This window comes from Pseudophryne corroboree, chromosome 1 (assembly GCF_028390025.1).
Source record: "Pseudophryne corroboree isolate aPseCor3 chromosome 1, aPseCor3.hap2, whole genome shotgun sequence".
In the NCBI taxonomy this organism is placed as follows: domain Eukaryota; kingdom Metazoa; phylum Chordata; class Amphibia; order Anura; family Myobatrachidae; genus Pseudophryne; species Pseudophryne corroboree.
The window spans coordinates 807,083,387-807,099,970 of NC_086444.1; the positions used below are offsets into that span (position 1 = coordinate 807,083,387).

Below are 16,584 nucleotides of genomic sequence, written 5' to 3' on the forward strand. Positions count from 1 at the left end.
TATCAGCTGGATCCCTGAGGGCGGCCGTATCAGGAGACGGTAACGCCACTTGTTTTAATAAGCGTGTGAGCGCCTTATCCACCCTAGGGGGTGTTTCCCAGCGCGCCCTAACCTCTGGCGGGAAAGGGTATAATGCTAATAACTTTTTTGAAATTGGCATTTTTCTATCTAGGTTAACCCACGCTTCATCACATACATCATTTAATTCCTCTGATACAGGTAGTTTTTTCACCCCCCACATAATACCCCTTTTTGTGGTACTTGCAGTATCAGAGATATGCAAAGCCTCCTTCATTGCCGTGATCATATAACGTGTGGCCCTACTTGAAAATACGTTTGTTTCATCACCGTCGACACTAGATTCAGTGTCTGTGTCTGGGTCTGTGTCGACCGACTGAGGTAAAGGGCGCTTTACAGCCCCTGACGGTGTCTGAGACGCCTGGGCAGGTACTAACTGGTTTGCCGGCCGTCTCATGTCGTCAACTGATTTTTGTAATGTGCTGACATTATCACGTAATTCCATAAACAAAGCCATCCATTCCGGTGTCGACTCCCTGAGGGGTGACATCACCATTATTGGCAATTGCTCTGCCTCCACACCAACATCGTCCTCATACATGTCGACACACACGTACCGACACATAGCAGACACACAGGGAATGCTCTTATCGAAGACAGGACCCCACTAGCCCTTTGGGGAGACAGAGGGAGAGTTTGCCAGCACACACCCAAGCGCTATAATATATATGGGAACAACCTTATATAAGTGTTGTTCTTTATAGCAGCTTAAATATATCAAAATATCGCCAAAAAAATGCCCCCCCTCTCTGTTTTACCCTGTTTCTGTAGTGCAGTGCAGGGGAGAGTCCTGGGAGCCTTCCTTACAGCGGAGCTGAGCAGGAAAATGGCGCTGTGTGCTGAGGAGAATAAGCTCCGCCCCCTATTTCGGCGGGCTTTTCTCCCGTAGTTTTAGATAACTGGCATGGGTTAAATACATACATATAGCCTCAATGGCTATATGTGATGTATTCTTTTGCCATAAAGGTAATAAATATTGCTGCCCAGGGCGCCCCCAGCAGCGCCCTGCACCCTCCGTGACCGCTTGGTGTGAAGTGTGTGACAACAATGGCGCACAGCTGCAGTGCTGTGCGCTACCTTCATGAAGACTGAAGAGCCTTCTGCCGCCTGTTTCCGGACCTTCAATCTTCAGCATCTGTAAGGGGGGTCGGCGGCGCGGCTCCGGGACGAACCCCAGGGTGAGACCTGTGTTCCGACTCCCTCTGGAGCTAATGGTGTCCAGTAGCCTAAGAATCCAATCCATCCTGCACGCAGGTGAGTTGAAATTCTCTCCCCTAAGTCCCTCGATGCAGTGAGCCTGTTGCCAGCAGGACTCACTGAAAATAAAAAACCTAAAAACTTTTTCTAAGCAGCTCTTTAGGAGAGCCACCTAGATTGCACCCTGCTCGGACGGGCACAAAAACCTAACTGAGGCTTGGAGGAGGGTCATAGGGGGAGGAGCCAGTACACACCACCTAATCCTAAAGCTTTATTTTTGTGCCCTGTCTCCTGCGGAGCCGCTATTCCCCATGGTCCTGACGGAGTCCCCAGCATCCACTTAGGACGTTAGAGAAATGGGTATGACCGAACCGTCCGGTTTCGGAACCACAAACAGAGTTCAGTAGTACCCCTGCCCTCTTTGAAGCAGGGAACCTCTACCACCACTTGTTGAAGACACAATTTGTGAATAGCATGTAACACTATCTCTCTTTCCAGGGGTTGTTTCGGTAGGGCCGATTTGAAAAACCGGCGAGGAGGCACCTCTTCGAATTCCAGCTTGTAACCCTGGGAAACTATTTCTATTGCCCATGGATCCACCTGTGAGTGGACCCAGATGTGGCTGAATAGTCGAAGACGTGCCCCCACAGGAGCCGACTCCCTCAGGGGAGCCCCAGCGTCATGCGGTGGATTTTGCAGAGGCCGGGGAGGACTTCTGTTCCTGGAAACTAGCTGTGTTATGCAGCTTTTTCCCTCTGCCCTTACCTCTGGCAAGAAAGGACGATCCACATGCTCTCTTGCTTTTATTGGAACGAAAGGACTGCATTTGATAATGAGGCGCTTTCTTAGATTGTGAGGGAATATATGGCAAAAAATTTGATTTACCTGCCGTAGCGACGAGGTCCGAGAGTCCCTCTCCAAACAATTCCTCACCCTTGTAAGGCAACAACTCCATATGTCTCTTGGAGTCGGCATCACCAGTCCACTGTCGAGTCCATAAGACACGCCTAGCAGAAATAGACATAGCGTTTATCCTGGAACCCAGTAAACTAATGTCTCTTCAAGCATCCCTCATATACAAGACTGCATCTTTTATATGCCCTAGGGTCAATAAAATGATATCCTTATCAAGAGTCTCAATATCCGTTGATAAGGAATCTGTCCATGCTGCTACAGCACTACAAACCCAGGCCGACGCAATAGCCGTTCTGAGTAACGTACCAGAATGTGTGTAAATGGACTTCAGGGTAACCTCCTGCTTGCGGTCAGCAGGATCCTTGAGGGTAGCCGTATCTTGGGATGGAAGCACTATCTTTTTTGATAAGCGCGTCAAGGCCTTGTCCACCCTAGGGGAGGATTCCCACCGTATCCTGTCCTGCGACAGGAAAGGATACGCTGTTAGGATCCTTTTGGGAATCTGCAGTTTTTTGTCTGGAGTTTCCCACGCTTTTTCACATACTTCGTTCAGCTCATGTGAGGAGGGAAAGGAGACCTCAGGTTTCTTTCCTTTATACATGTGTACCCTCGTGTCAGGGACAGGGGGTTCCTCAGTGATATGAAACACATCTTTTATTGCGATAATCATATATCGAATACCTTTAGCCACCTTTGGCTGTAATTTTGTATCATCGTAATCGACACTGGAGTCTGAATCCGTGTCGGTATCTGTGTCAACTATTTGGGATAGTGGGCGCTTCTGAGACTCCGAAGGTCCCGGCGACATAGGGACAGGCATGGGTTGACTCCCTGACTGTGCTCCAGCTTCGGCTAGCCTTTTGTGCAATAAATTAACATTTGCACTTAAAACATTCCACATATCCATCCAGTCTGGCGTCGGCACCGCTGACGGAGACCTAACATTCATAAACTCCCACTCCTCCTTAGGTGAGCCCTCAACCTCAGACATGTCGACACACACGTACCGACACACCACACATACACAGGGAAGCTCTTTTCTGAAGACAGGTTCCCCACCAGGCCCTTTGGAGAGACAGAGAGAGAGTATGCCAGCACTATATGACCCAGGAATAACACAGTAAATTAAGGTTTACCCAGCAGCGCTGTTTTATGTATCTGAGCCAATTATGTGCCCCCCCCTCTACTTTAAAACCCTCGGTCACCGTGTGTCAAGCAGGGGAGTGTCCGGGGAGCTTCCTCTCAGCGGTGCTGTGGAGAAAAATGGCGCTGGTGAGTGCTGAGGGAGAAGCCCCGTCCCCTCGGCGGCGGGCTTCTGTCCCGCTCAATTTTTTCAATACATGGCGGGGGCGCTTTTTATACATGTACAGTGCCCAGCTGTACATGTATATATACACATATGTGCCATAAGAGATGTTTATATTGCTGCCCAGGGCGCCCCCCTGCGCCCTGCACCCTTACAGTGACCGGAGTGTGTGAGGTGAAGGGGAGCAATGGCGCACAGCTGCAGTGCTGTGCGTTACCTCAGTGAAGATTCAAGTGTCTTCTGCCGCCTCAGATGGGTCTTTTCCTCACATACTCACCCGGCTTCTTTCTTCCGGCTCTGCGAGGAGGACGGCGGCGCAGCTCTGGGATGGACGGCGAGGGTGAGACCTGCGTACCGATCCCTCTGGAGCTAATGGTGTCCAGTAGCCTAAGAAACAGAGCCCTGAACTCAGAGAAGTGGGTCTGTTTCTCTCTCCTCAGTCCCTCGATGCAGGGAGTCTGTCGCCAGCAGGCTCCCTGAAAATAAAAAAACCTAACAAAAATGCTTTCTTACAGGAAACTCAGGAGAGCTCCCGAAATGCACCCAGTCTCCACTGGGCACAGTATCAAACTGAGGTCTGGAGGAGGAGCATAGAGGGAGGAGCCAGTGCACACCCAGAGTCAAAGTCTTTCTTAAAGTGCCCATGTCTCCTGCGGAGCCCGTCTATTCCCCATGGTCCTTACGGATGTCCCAGCATCCTCTAGGACGTTAGAGAAAATGGATTATAGCCTAATACGACCTATGCCCTTGCCCTGGTGGTCTAGTCGGGTCCCTGTACTGCCACAGTGTCCACGCCAGCGTGCGCGGCCCGCCTCCTATTGACCACGGCAGATCGCGTTTTCCAGCAGGTCCCGCCTGGGGGACCCTATTGCCTCCTCCCTGAGTGCAGCCACGCAATTCCGGAGAACTTCGGTTAGTGTGCGCTCCCTGGGTGAAGAACCGGAGCCTCCGCTGTAACTACCCGGCAACCAGGGACGCGGGAGTATACAGCGCCGCTGGGGGAGGTGATGGAGCTGCAGCAGGAGATATCAGAATGATCTCTAGCACTAGAGTGCCTCTGCTGCAGCCCTTGAAGTCTTCTATCTTCTTTAAAAATAGCTCTTCTTAGGGATGCTGGAGCAGCCCTGCCTATTAGCTGCCTGCACTGCAGGCACCAACTTACAAACTGAGCTCCTGTGCACGGAGGCAGGGTTATAGAGGAGGCGGCGCTGAGCATCTTGGGAACAGTCGGCTCAAGATCCTACTCTACACCCCAATGTTATTTCCTGTGGAATACCAGTGTACCCCGCTGCAGAAACACCCCATAGCTTAATAAGCCTCAGAAAAGCGAAACTAAATAACATTTCAATGAACACCTAAAACTGAGATGAAGCCCACTGACGCTTTTTCAGCTTCCACTGATTTATGTGGTAGAATGTAATGGCGTGACATACTCTGGGGCAAATTTATCCAGCTTCTTGAAGAGTTCATTTTTCACTTCCAAGTTCTCAACAATAGCTTCTACCACCAGGTCAGTGCTGTGTACCACGGCCGCAGGGTCTGTGCTGGTGCTGAAGTTTGATAATGTTTTCGTAATAAACTGAGAAGCAGCCTGCAAAACAGTAGTCAGAAAGAAAGCTAATTACACACACAATCAGTTTAAGGGGGTTAAATATTTTCATAGCCAAAAAATGCACATTGGCAAAACCATGCTGTACAGGGAGATTTGGGAGGGGAGTGTCCAAGCTCAAACCTAGATTGCAGTATAAATATAAGCGGTCCAGAATTCGTGAGTTACATGCAAAAGCAGCCAGTATTTACCCTGCATGCAAAATAGACACTGCACGTGCACACAATTTTTTTTTCTTATTTGCACCAGGGGCGTTTCAACAGAGAAGGGGGCCTGTGTGCACCTCCGGGTGGGCCCCTTCCTCTATACGGCGCTGTAGTCTCCGGCATTGTGCCGGAGTCTGCTGCGCACGCGCATTTCTCCAGAAACATGGTGCTCGCCATGATCTGGAGACCAATTTGACTACTGCGCATGCACGGTGGCCATTTTGGCGGCAATTTCTGCAGTGACTGCAGTGCCCGACGCTGTATCCCGGAAAGGTATACATTAAAAAGGGTGCAGTGTGCGGGGTGTGGTCCCCCTCCCATACCCAGGGGCCCGCGTACAGCGCACACATTGCACCCATTATAAAAACGCCAATGATTTGCACGCCTTTGCGACATGGTTTGTCCAAGTGCAAAGTAACTTTTTTTGTGCTCTACTACAAACTCAAAATCAGACCCTACGTGTTGTACTACCTCCAAACTAGGTACTGTTGACCATTTCAGTTACTAATGTATTCCACAAATAATACATTACATCTTCTAATATCAGGACTAATTTTTTGTATGGATATCCACTTTTATAGGAAGCACATGTATTTGCTCTTCTAGAGTCCAGGGTCTAGAAGGGGTGAAAGAGAGGTCATGGGAGGCATGGGGAAATTGGTGTGATGGCTGCAGATTGAGATCAGGACTCGTGTCTCATTTTATGCCAATACGTTAATACAAGATTTTGTGTTATTTTGAGACAAGATTTTTAGAATGAGACAACAGATGTACAGGGTAATTTTACAGACACATTCCCTGTGGATTAGAGTGCTACATTAGAGCAGTATATTCACCCAATACTTCTTGCACTGTCCAGTCACATTTTACTGGGGAAATTTTTTTTAATAAACATTTGTAGAAAACCCCCAAAAACATTTAAATAAATATGGCTGAATTGAAAATGACAATCCTGGTGTTATAGCAGTCTCACTATTATTTTAGTATATACATGAGGTTTTAATGAACATGGTAACATAAAAAGCAAAACTTGACATGAAAAGTAGCATTTGTAAATCTATAGTAAAATGGATGAGGCGAAGCTTTTGCCCAAACACTATGGGCATATCTAATTAGATCTGCGATCCACCAAAGGCTGGCAGAGAGTTCTTTCCCAGAGGCAGTCCCAATATCAGGAATGAGTCACAGTGCGCCAGGGCATATAAATGAAACGCACTGCCAAACTGCCTTTTAACATAACAATAGCCCGTATGCTGCAGAATATGCTGTACCCACCTTGCTAATTACATGCAGTACTCTACAGTATGTCAGAGTTTTGTCCTAGCTAAAAAATCTGATTCTGATCCAAGTCCCGAAATGTATATACCTGTATTAGAATTCTAGACAGTGTTAATTCATGATGACAAGTGTACTTCTGTTATATCTATTCCTAAAAATATATTAAAATAGAATAAAATACCAGAATGTCACCTCAGGCTTGTCTGCAAACATCTTCTTGGTGACTCTTTTCAAGCTGTCCTCAATGCTTTTGGCAGATTTTTTCAAGATGTCCTCAGTCTGGTCCACTAATACTACAGTATGACCTGTAGCTGCAGCCACCTACAAAGACCAATAAGGAGAGGTCATGTGAAAAGACATATTTCAGGCTGGCTGCTACAAAGAAAACCCCAGAATAGCTTTCGGGAATCGCGGCTTTACAAGGCTAACTGGATAACCCCCGGCTAGACCATTAACCTTGGCTAATTGGATACCCATCCTAAAACTGAGAAGTGTGAACAACAACTATTATTTTACTAGCAATATGTGTACGATTTATGTACATTAACTCTACCCTGGTTCTCCAGCAGAGTTGAATTATTTTTAATAAATGCCATGAAGCAAGACTGTATTTATGTTCTGGCAGATGTCAGAAATGTCAGGTTCTTTGCTTTTACCCAGAGATTAATATTCTCGAACATCTATATCTATTTTTATTACATCAGTGGTCCTCAAAGTGTGCCGTGGCATCCTGGGGTGCCGTGGGACACTTGCAGGGGTGCCTCAGGTTGTTGGTCCAGGACCAATTCAAACTATGTATTGACAATGTAATAGGCAAAACCAGTGCTTGCGGTTTCTACTCCTAATATGTGGACAAACAGAAGCATTGTGAAAAAAAAAAAAAAAACCTCATGTCGACCTAGTGACCGGATACCCACTATGACAGGTTCACTGAAATTACCTAAAAATGTACTTTTGTTTTTAATACTTCTCCAAAATCATAGTTCTTAAAGTAACTGGCAAAAATATACATATTTATACATTAGATGTGATTCACTATAAGCTGTATTTTACTGGGCAGTTGGTTACTACTGAAGAAGTGTGCAACTTACAGGACAAAGATCTGAAATTTTTCTTTTTTTCACTCCACATTTAGTTTTACCTGTTAGGTGGTTATTCCTTAACAGAAATGATATGGGAAGATTTTTCCTTTCTGAACCATCCTGCTCAGCTCTGATCACAACCCCAGGTCATATCCCTCAGGTTTAGTTGCAGACTTCAGTGCAAGCATCTTACCGAGGCCAAAATGTAATAAGCCTTAAAAGGGATTCAGTAAAGAAGGATCAAGTACCAGCCAACCAGCTCCTGTAATTTTTCAAACAGCCATGGCAGTTAGGAGCTGGTTGGCTGGTCATTTATCACTCTTTATCCATCTCCACTTTATCTCTTGTTAAGGCTTAATACATTTGGGCCTGAATCTAAGAAGAGTTGTGTGGAGACACTATATTCCCACGGGTATAGTATTTGATGCTGGCAGTCGGGCTCCCGGCGCCGGAATCCCGTCCGCCGGCATACAGACAGCTGGGCGAGCGCAAATGAGCCCCTTGCGGGCTCGCTACGCTGCGGGCTACGCTATCTATTCCTATTCCACACCCTTATTTTACACTAGACGCTGCAAAAACTCTAATCCATGCACTCATCATCTCCCGCATTGATTATTGTAATAGTCTCCTTACTGGTCTTCCCAAACATAGGCTATCACCACTTCAATCCATTTTAAATTCAGCTGCGAGGCTAATCTTCCTCGCCAGACGTTCTTCATCTGCTGATCCGCTCGGTCAGTCCCTCCATTGGTTACCGGTATTCTACCGTGTCAAATATAAAAATAAGAATTTACTTACCGATAATTCTATTTCTCGTAGTCCGTAGTGGATGCTGGGAACTCCGTAAGGACCATGGGGAATAGCGGCTCCGCAGGAGACTGGGCACAAAAGTAAAGCTTTAGGACTACCTGGTGTGCACTGGCTCCTCCCCCTATGACCCTCCTCCAAGCCTCAGTTAGGATACTGTGCCCGGATGAGCGTACACAATAAGGAAGGATTTTTGAATCCCGGGTAAGACTCATACCAGCCACACCAATCACACTGTACAACCTGTGATCTGAACCCAGTTATCAGCATGATAACAGAGGAGCCTCTGGATAGATAGCTCACAACAACAATAACCCGATTTAGTTAACAATAACTATGTACAAGTATTGCAGACAATCCGCACTTGGGATGGGCGCCCAGCATCCACTACGGACTACGAGAAATAGAATTATCGGTAAGTAAATTCTTATTTTCTCTGACGTCCTAGTGGATGCTGGGAACTCCGTAAGGACCATGGGGATTATACCAAAGCTCCCAAACGGGCGGGAGAGTGCGGATGACTCTGCAGCACCGAATGAGAGAACTCCAGGTCCTCCTCAGCCAGGGTATCAAATTTGTAGAATTTAGCAAACGTGTTTGCCCCTGACCAAGTAGCTGCTCGGCAAAGTTGTAAAGCCGAGACCCCTCGGGCAGCCGCCCAAGATGAGCCCACCTTCCTTGTGGAATGGGCTTTTACAGGATTTTGGCTGTGGCAGGCCTGCCACAGAATGTGCAAGCTGAATTGTATTACAAATCCAACGAGCAATAGTCTGCTTAGAAGCAGGAGCACCCAGCTTGTTGGGTGCATACAGGATAAACAGCGAGTCAGATTTTCTGACTCCAGCCGTCCTGGAAACATATTTTCGGGGCCCTGACTATGTCCAACAACTTGGAGTCCTCCAAGTCACCAGCAGCCGCAGGTACCACAATAGGTTGGTTCAGATGAAACGCTGAAACCACCTTAGGGAGAGAATGAGGACGAGTCCTCAATTCCGCCCTGTCTGAATGGAAGATCAGATAAGGGCTTTTACAGGATAAAGCCGCCAATTCTGACACGCGCCTGGCCGAGGCCAGGGCCAACAGCATGACCACTTTCCATGTGAGATATTTTAACTCCACAGATTCAAGTGGTTCAAACCATTGTGACTTTAGGAACCCCAAAACTACATTGAGATCCCAAGGTGCCACTGGAGGCACAAAAGGAGGCTGTATATGCAGTACCCCTTTTCCAAACGTCTGAACTTCAGGAACTGAAGCTAGTTCTTTCTGGAAGAAAATTGACAGGGCCGAAATTTGAACCTTAATGGACCCCAATTTTAGGCCCATAGACACTCCTGTTTGCAGGAAATGCAGGAATCGACCTAGTTGAAATTCCTCCATCGGGGCCTTACTGGCCTCGCACCACGCAACATATTTTCGCCAAATGCGGTGATAATGCTTTGCGGTTACATCCTTCCTGGCTTTGATCAGGGTAGGGATGATTTCATCCGGAATGCCTTTTTCCTTCAGGATCCGGCGTTCAACCGCCCTGCCGTCAAACGCAGCCGCGGTAAGTCTTGGAATAGACAGGGTCCTTGATGGAGCAGGTCCCTTCTTAGAGGTAGAGGCCACGGGTCCTCCGTGAGCATCTCTTGAAGTTCCGGGTACCAAGTCCTTCTTGGCCAATCCGGAGCCACGAGTATAGTTCTTACTCCCCTCCGTCTTATAATTCTCAGTACTTTTTGTAAGAGAGGAAGAGGAGGGAACACATACACTGACTGGTACACCCACGGTGTTACCAGAGCGTCCACAGCTATTGCCTGAGGGTCCCTTGACCTGGCGCAATACCTGTCCAATTTTTTGTTTAGGCGGGACGCCATCATGTCCACCTTTGGTTTTTCCCAACGGTTTACAATCATGTGGAAGACTTCTGCTGAGGAAGTCTGTTTCCCAGTTGTCCACTCCCGGAATGAACACTGCTGACAATGCTATCACATGATTTTCCGCCCAGCGAAAAATCCTTGCAGCTTCTGCCATTGCCCTCCTGCTTCTTGTGCCGCCCTGTCTGTCTACGTGGGTGACTGCCGTGATGTTGTCCGACTGGATCAGCACCGGCTGACCCTGAAGCAGAGGTCTTGCTTGGCTTAGGGCATTGTAAATGGCCCTTAGCTCCAAGATATTTATGTGAAGTGATGTCTCCAGGCTTGACCACAAGCCCTGGAAATTTCTTCCCTGTGTGACTGCTCCCCAGCCTCGCAGGCTGGCATCCGTGGTCACCAGTACCCAGTCCTGAATGCCGAATCTGCGCCCTCTAGAAGATGAGCACTCTGCAACCACCACAGGAGAGACACCCTTGTCTTTGGTGACAGGGTTATCCGCTGATGCATCTGAAGATGCGATCCGGACCATTTTTCCAGCAGGTCCCACTGGAAAGTTCTTGCGTGGAATCTGCCGAATGGAATTGCTTCGTAGGAAGCCACCATTTTTCCCAGGACCCTTGTGCACTGATGCACTGACACTTGGCCTGGTTTTAGGAGGTTTCTGACTAGTTCGGATAACTCCCTGGCTTTCTCCTCCTGGAGAAACACCTTTTTCTGGACTGTGTCCAGGATCATCCTTAGGAATAGAAGACGTGTCGTCGGGATCAGCTGCGATTTTGGAATATTAAGAATCCAACCGTGCTGCCGCAACACTACTTGAGATAGTGCTACCCCGACTACCAACTGTTCCCTGGATCTTGCCCTTATCCGGAGATCGTCCAAGTAAGGGATAATTAAAACTCCCTTCCTTCGAAGGAGTATCATCATTTCGGCCATTACTTTGGTAAAGACCCGGGGTGCCGTGGACAAACCAAACGGCAACGTCCGAAACTGAGTGACAGTTCTGTACCACAAACCTGAGGTACCCTTGGTGAGAAGGGTAAATTGGGACATGGAGATAAGCATCCTTGATGTCCAGAGACACCATATAATCCCCTTCTTCCAGGTTTGCAATCACCGCTCTGAGTGACTCCATCTTGAATTTGAACCTTTGTATGTAAGTGTACAAGGATTTCAGATTTAAATTAGGTCTCACCGAGCCGTCCGGCTTCGGTACCACAAACAGCGTGGAATAATACCCCTTTCCCTGTTGTAGGAGGGGTACCTTGATTATCACCTGCTGGGAATACAGCTTGTGAATGGCTTCCCATACCGCCTCCCTGTCGGAGGGAGACGTCGGTAAAGCAGACTTTAGGAAACGGCGAGGGGGAGACGTCTCGAATTCCAATTTGTACCCCTGAGATACCACCTGAAGGATCCCGGGGTCCACCTGTGAGTGAGCCCACTGCACGCTGAAATTTTTGAGACGGGCCCCCACCGTGCCTGAGTCCGCTTGTAAAGCCCCAGCGTCATGCTGAGGACTTGGCAGAAAACGGGAGAGGGCTTCTGTTCCTGGGAACTGGCTGCTTGCTGCAGCCTTTTTCCTCTCCCTCTGCCACGGGGCAGAAATGAGGAGCCTTTTGCCCGCTTGCCCTTATGGGGCCGAAAGGACTGCGCCTGATAATACGGCGTCTTCTTATGTTGAGAGGCTACCTGGGATAAAAATGTGGATTTCCCAGCCGGTGCCACCAGGTCTGTTAGACCTACCCCAAATAACTCGTCCCTTTTATAAGGCGATACTTCCATATGCCTTTTGGAATCAGCATCACCTGACCACTGTCTTGTCCATAACCCTCTTCTGGCAGAAATGGACAGCGCACTTACTCTTGATGCCAGTCGGCAAATATCCCTCTGTGCATCACGCATATATAGAAATGCATCTTTTAAATGCTCTATAGTCAGTAATATACTGTCCCTATCTAGGGTATCAATATTGTCAGTCAGGGAATCCGACCAAGCCACCCCAGCACTGCACATCCAGGCTGAGGAGATTGCTGGTCGCAGTATCACACCCGTGTGAGTGTATATACATTTTAGGATATTTTCCTGCTTTCTGTCAGCAGGTTCCTTAAGGGCGGCCGTATCCGGGGACGGTAGTGCCACCTGTTTAGACAAGCGTGTGAGCGCTTTATCCACCCTAGGGGGTGTTTCCCAACGTGCCCTATCCTCTGGCGGGAAGGGGTATGATGCTAATAACTTTTTAGGAATTAACAGTTTTTATCGGGGGAAACCCACGCATCATCACACACTTCATTTAATTCCTCAGATGCAGGAAAAACTACAGGCAGTTTTTTCTCACCCAACATAATACCCTTTTAAGTGGTACTGGTATTATCAGAAATGTGTAAAAACATTTTCCATAGCCTCAATCATGTAACGTGTGGCCCTACTGGAAGTCACATTCGTCTCTTAATCGTCGACACTGGAGTCAGTATCCGTGTCAGCGTCTGTATCTGCCATCTGCGGTAACGGGCGTTTTAGGGCCCCTGATGGCTTTTGAGACACCTGGACAGGCACAGGCTGAGTCGCCGGCAGTCTCATGTCATCAATCTTTTGTAAAGAGCTGACACTGTCACGTAATTCCTTCCATAAGCTCAGCCACTCAGGTGTCGACTCCCTAGGGGGTGACATCTCTGTTACAGGCAATTGCTCCGCCTCCACATCATTTTCCTCCTCATACATGTCGACACAACGTACCGACACAGCACACACACAGGGAATGCTCTGATAGAGGACAGGACCCCACTAGCCCTTTGGGGAGACAGAGGGAGAGTATGCCAGCACACACCAGAGCGCTATATATATATATACAGGGATAACCTTATATAAGTGTTTTTCCCCTTATAGCTGCTGTATTGTTAATACTGCGCCTAATTAGTGCCCCCCTCTCTTTGTTAACCCCTTTCTGTAGTGTAGTAACTGCAGGGGAGAGCCAGGGAGCTTCCCTCCAACGGAGCTGTGAGAGAAAATGGCGCCAGTGTGCTGAGGAGATAGGCTCCGCCCCTTTTTCGCTGACTTTTCTCCTGCTTTTTTATGGATTCTGGAGGCTATATGTGATGGGTGGTCTTCTGTATACCGGCGGTCGGGCTCCCGGCGCTTAGTATACCGGCGCCGGGAGCCCGACCGCCGGCATACCGACACTTATTTTCCCTCGTGGGGGTCCACGACCCCCATAGAGGGAGAATAAAATAGTGTGGCGCGCGTAGCGCGCCACCGTGCCCGTAGCGTGGCGAGCGCAGCGAGCCCGCAAGGGGCTCATTTGCGCTCGCCACACTGTCGGTCAGCCGGCGGTCGGGCTCCCGGCGCCGGTATGCTGGGCGCCGGGAGCCCGACCGCCGGCCAGCCGTAGTGAACCCATATGTGATGTATTTTCGCAAGCCAAGGTGTTTTTATTGCTGCTCAGGGCGCCCCCCCCCCTAGCGCCCTGCACCCTCAGTGACCGAAGTGTGAAGTGTGCTGAGGAGCAATGGCACACAGCTGCAGTGCTGTGCGCTACCTTGGTGAAGACAGGATGTCTTCTGCCGCCGATTTTCCGGACCTCTTCTTGCTTCTGGCTCTGTAAGGGGGGCGGCGGCGCGGCTCTGGGACCGGACTCCGAGGCTGGGCCTGTGTTCGGTCCCTCTGGAGCTAATGGTGTCCAGTAGCCTAAGAAGCCCAATCCACTCTGCACGCAGGTGAGTTCGCTTCTTCTCCCCTTAGTCCCTCGATGCAGTGAGCCTGTTGCCAGCAGGTCTCACTGAAAATAAAAAAAACTAAAACCTTTTACTAAGAAGCTCAGGAGAGCCCCTAGTGTGCACCCTTCTCGGCCGGGCACAAAAATCTAACTGAGGCTTGGAGGAGGGTCATAGGGGGAGGAGCCAGTGCACACCAGGTAGTCCTAAAGCTTTACTTTTGTGCCCAGTCTCCTGCGGAGCCGCTATTCCCCATGGTCCTTACGGAGTTCCCAGCATCCACTAGGACGTCAGAGAAATACTTTTACTTACATACAAGGCTATTAACCAAACTGCACCATCATACATCTCCTCACTCATCTCAAAATATCTCCCTACCAGACCTCTCCGCTCTGCACAAGATCTGCGTCTCTCATCCACATGTATTACCTGTTCCCACTCAAAATTACAGGACTTTACCTGGGCTTCACCCACTCTGTGGAATGCATTACCACACACAATAAGACTCTCCTCTAGTCTCCAAACCTTTAAACGTTCTCTGAAAACTCATCTCTTCAGACAAGCCTACCAAATTTCAGGGTGTAGTACTGGTGACCGGCGGTCTCCTGACCGCCGGTCACCTTACCGCTGCCGGGATCCCGGCAGCATACCGACGCCGGGATCCCGGCGGGGAGGGGCTAGTGCAGCAAGCCCCTTGCGGGCTCGCTGCGCTCGCCACGCTGCGGGCTCGGTGGCGACCTGCGGTCGCCACGGGTTCTATTCCCACTCTATGGACATGGACACCCACGAGTAAAAATAGTCGCTGTTGGTCGGCATGCCGACCATCGGGATAGTGAGCCGTCGGGCTCACGGAGGAGGTCATGTGACTGTCGGTCAGCTGACCGGCGGTCACATGAATACCACCCAAATTTCAGACCCACACACATAACCTTCACAGCTTCCCTATCAAGTTACATCCCCTCTGTACAGTCCACATAAACTCACATTTTGTCTTCCAACATTGCTCGGTGATCATATCATATACAACCCATTAAGAACCTAGCAACCTGGGGAACCATTATGCAACAGGTAGCATCTATCCTTGTGTATCAATGCATATTTCCCTATAGATTGTAAGCTTGCGAGCAGGGCCTTCCTACCTCTGTCTGTCTGTGTCTATGCCCAGTTTTGTTCTATAATTGTTGTTCTAATTGTAAAGCGCAACGGAATATGCTGCGCTATATAAGAAACTGCTAATAAATAAATAAAATAAATTCTCCCTCCAGGAGGGTCGTGGACCCCCAAGAGGAAGAAAAGCTGTCGTATACCGGCGAACGGGATTCTGGCGCCGGTATGGTGTTCATCGGGAGCCGGGCCGCCGGCAACCTGAAGACCACCCATTCCCACTGATGTGGCATTAAACTTTTCACCACCAGTTACTAAAAAATCCGACTGCGAAAACCCAACAGAGTGTTGATTGCTGGTGGGGTGATGAGCGTAAGTCTGTCTCCTACAGAACTGTGCTTTCATATCAGAATGTAAATCAGACCCAAAATTACAATAAAAATGCAGAGTGCACAAGGATGAGATCGGGGATGTGGATATGCAAATAACAGGACTGAAATGATTACTGGTGCAGCCACTGGGATTCTGTGATATTAGCCTGTGAGCTGCACACTGAACTTTAGGACTACTAACTGAGAAGACGAGGAAAAAAAATAAAATCCGTATCAGTGAATGATTTCAGATGTGTGACGTATTTTTCTAAATGAAAGTAAGGCTGTCCTGATAAATTGGAATGTACATTTCTAAGGTGAATCTTAATGGCCAGGCAAGAGGGAGAAAAAAAAACCGCCATTATAACAATCAGCAAGAGACCAAAGGTGGACAAAAGATTAAAAAACGCAGCAGAAATATGCAGCGTTTCCAAAGTCTGCAAAGCTGAAATTAAACATTAACTCTTAAGCAGTCTTTTAAATCAAGGTGTTTGTGCAAACCAGCATTTTCTCATATTGTTATGAGGTTGCAATAAAAGTCCTTAAAAAAATAAACGCAGACATGAAAATCACCGATCATGATGTGCGTACGTCTCTGCTGTACAGACAAACAGCAGTACAATTTGCAGATCAGCCCCAATGCCAGAAAGTTGTGCTTGCTGAGGACTTTTTCCTGACTGAGGGCTGATTCAGGTTTGTTAGCAAAGCAAAAGAGCACATAGCTGGGCAAAACCATGTTCACTGCAGGTGGGGCAGATGTAATGGGACCTACACATTGGCCGATCCGCCACCGAGCTGCCCGGCGGCGGATACGGCCGACGCGGCGGCGGGGAGGCAGTGACGGGGCCAGTCACCCGGCTCCATAGACCTGCAGGCAAATATGGACGAGATCGTCCATATTGGCCTGCATGCACAGCAGACGTGGCACCAGCGATGAACGAGCGCGGGGCCGCGCATCGTTCATCGCTGGTGCCTCCACACTGCACGATATGAACATTATCTCGTTCATTAATGAACGATATCGTTCATATCGTGCAGTGATGTCGGCCAGTGTGTAGGGCC

The 16,584-nt window shown here is 48.7% G+C and overlaps 1 protein-coding gene across 2 annotated transcripts in view; it reads right to left on the reverse strand.

The window, feature by feature from the left end:
- The window catches only part of HADH (hydroxyacyl-CoA dehydrogenase), a 136,818-nt gene that overhangs the window by 94,720 nt on the left and 25,514 nt on the right, over positions 1-16,584 (reverse strand). For both annotated transcript variants that reach the window (XM_063919154.1, XM_063919147.1), the window contains exons 2-3: positions 6,782-6,910; positions 4,930-5,087 (exon numbers count right to left, since the gene is read on the reverse strand). In XM_063919154.1, the coding sequence (XP_063775224.1) occupies positions 4,930-5,087; positions 6,782-6,910 (287 nt within the window). The remainder of the gene's footprint in view (positions 1-4,929; positions 5,088-6,781; positions 6,911-16,584) is intronic.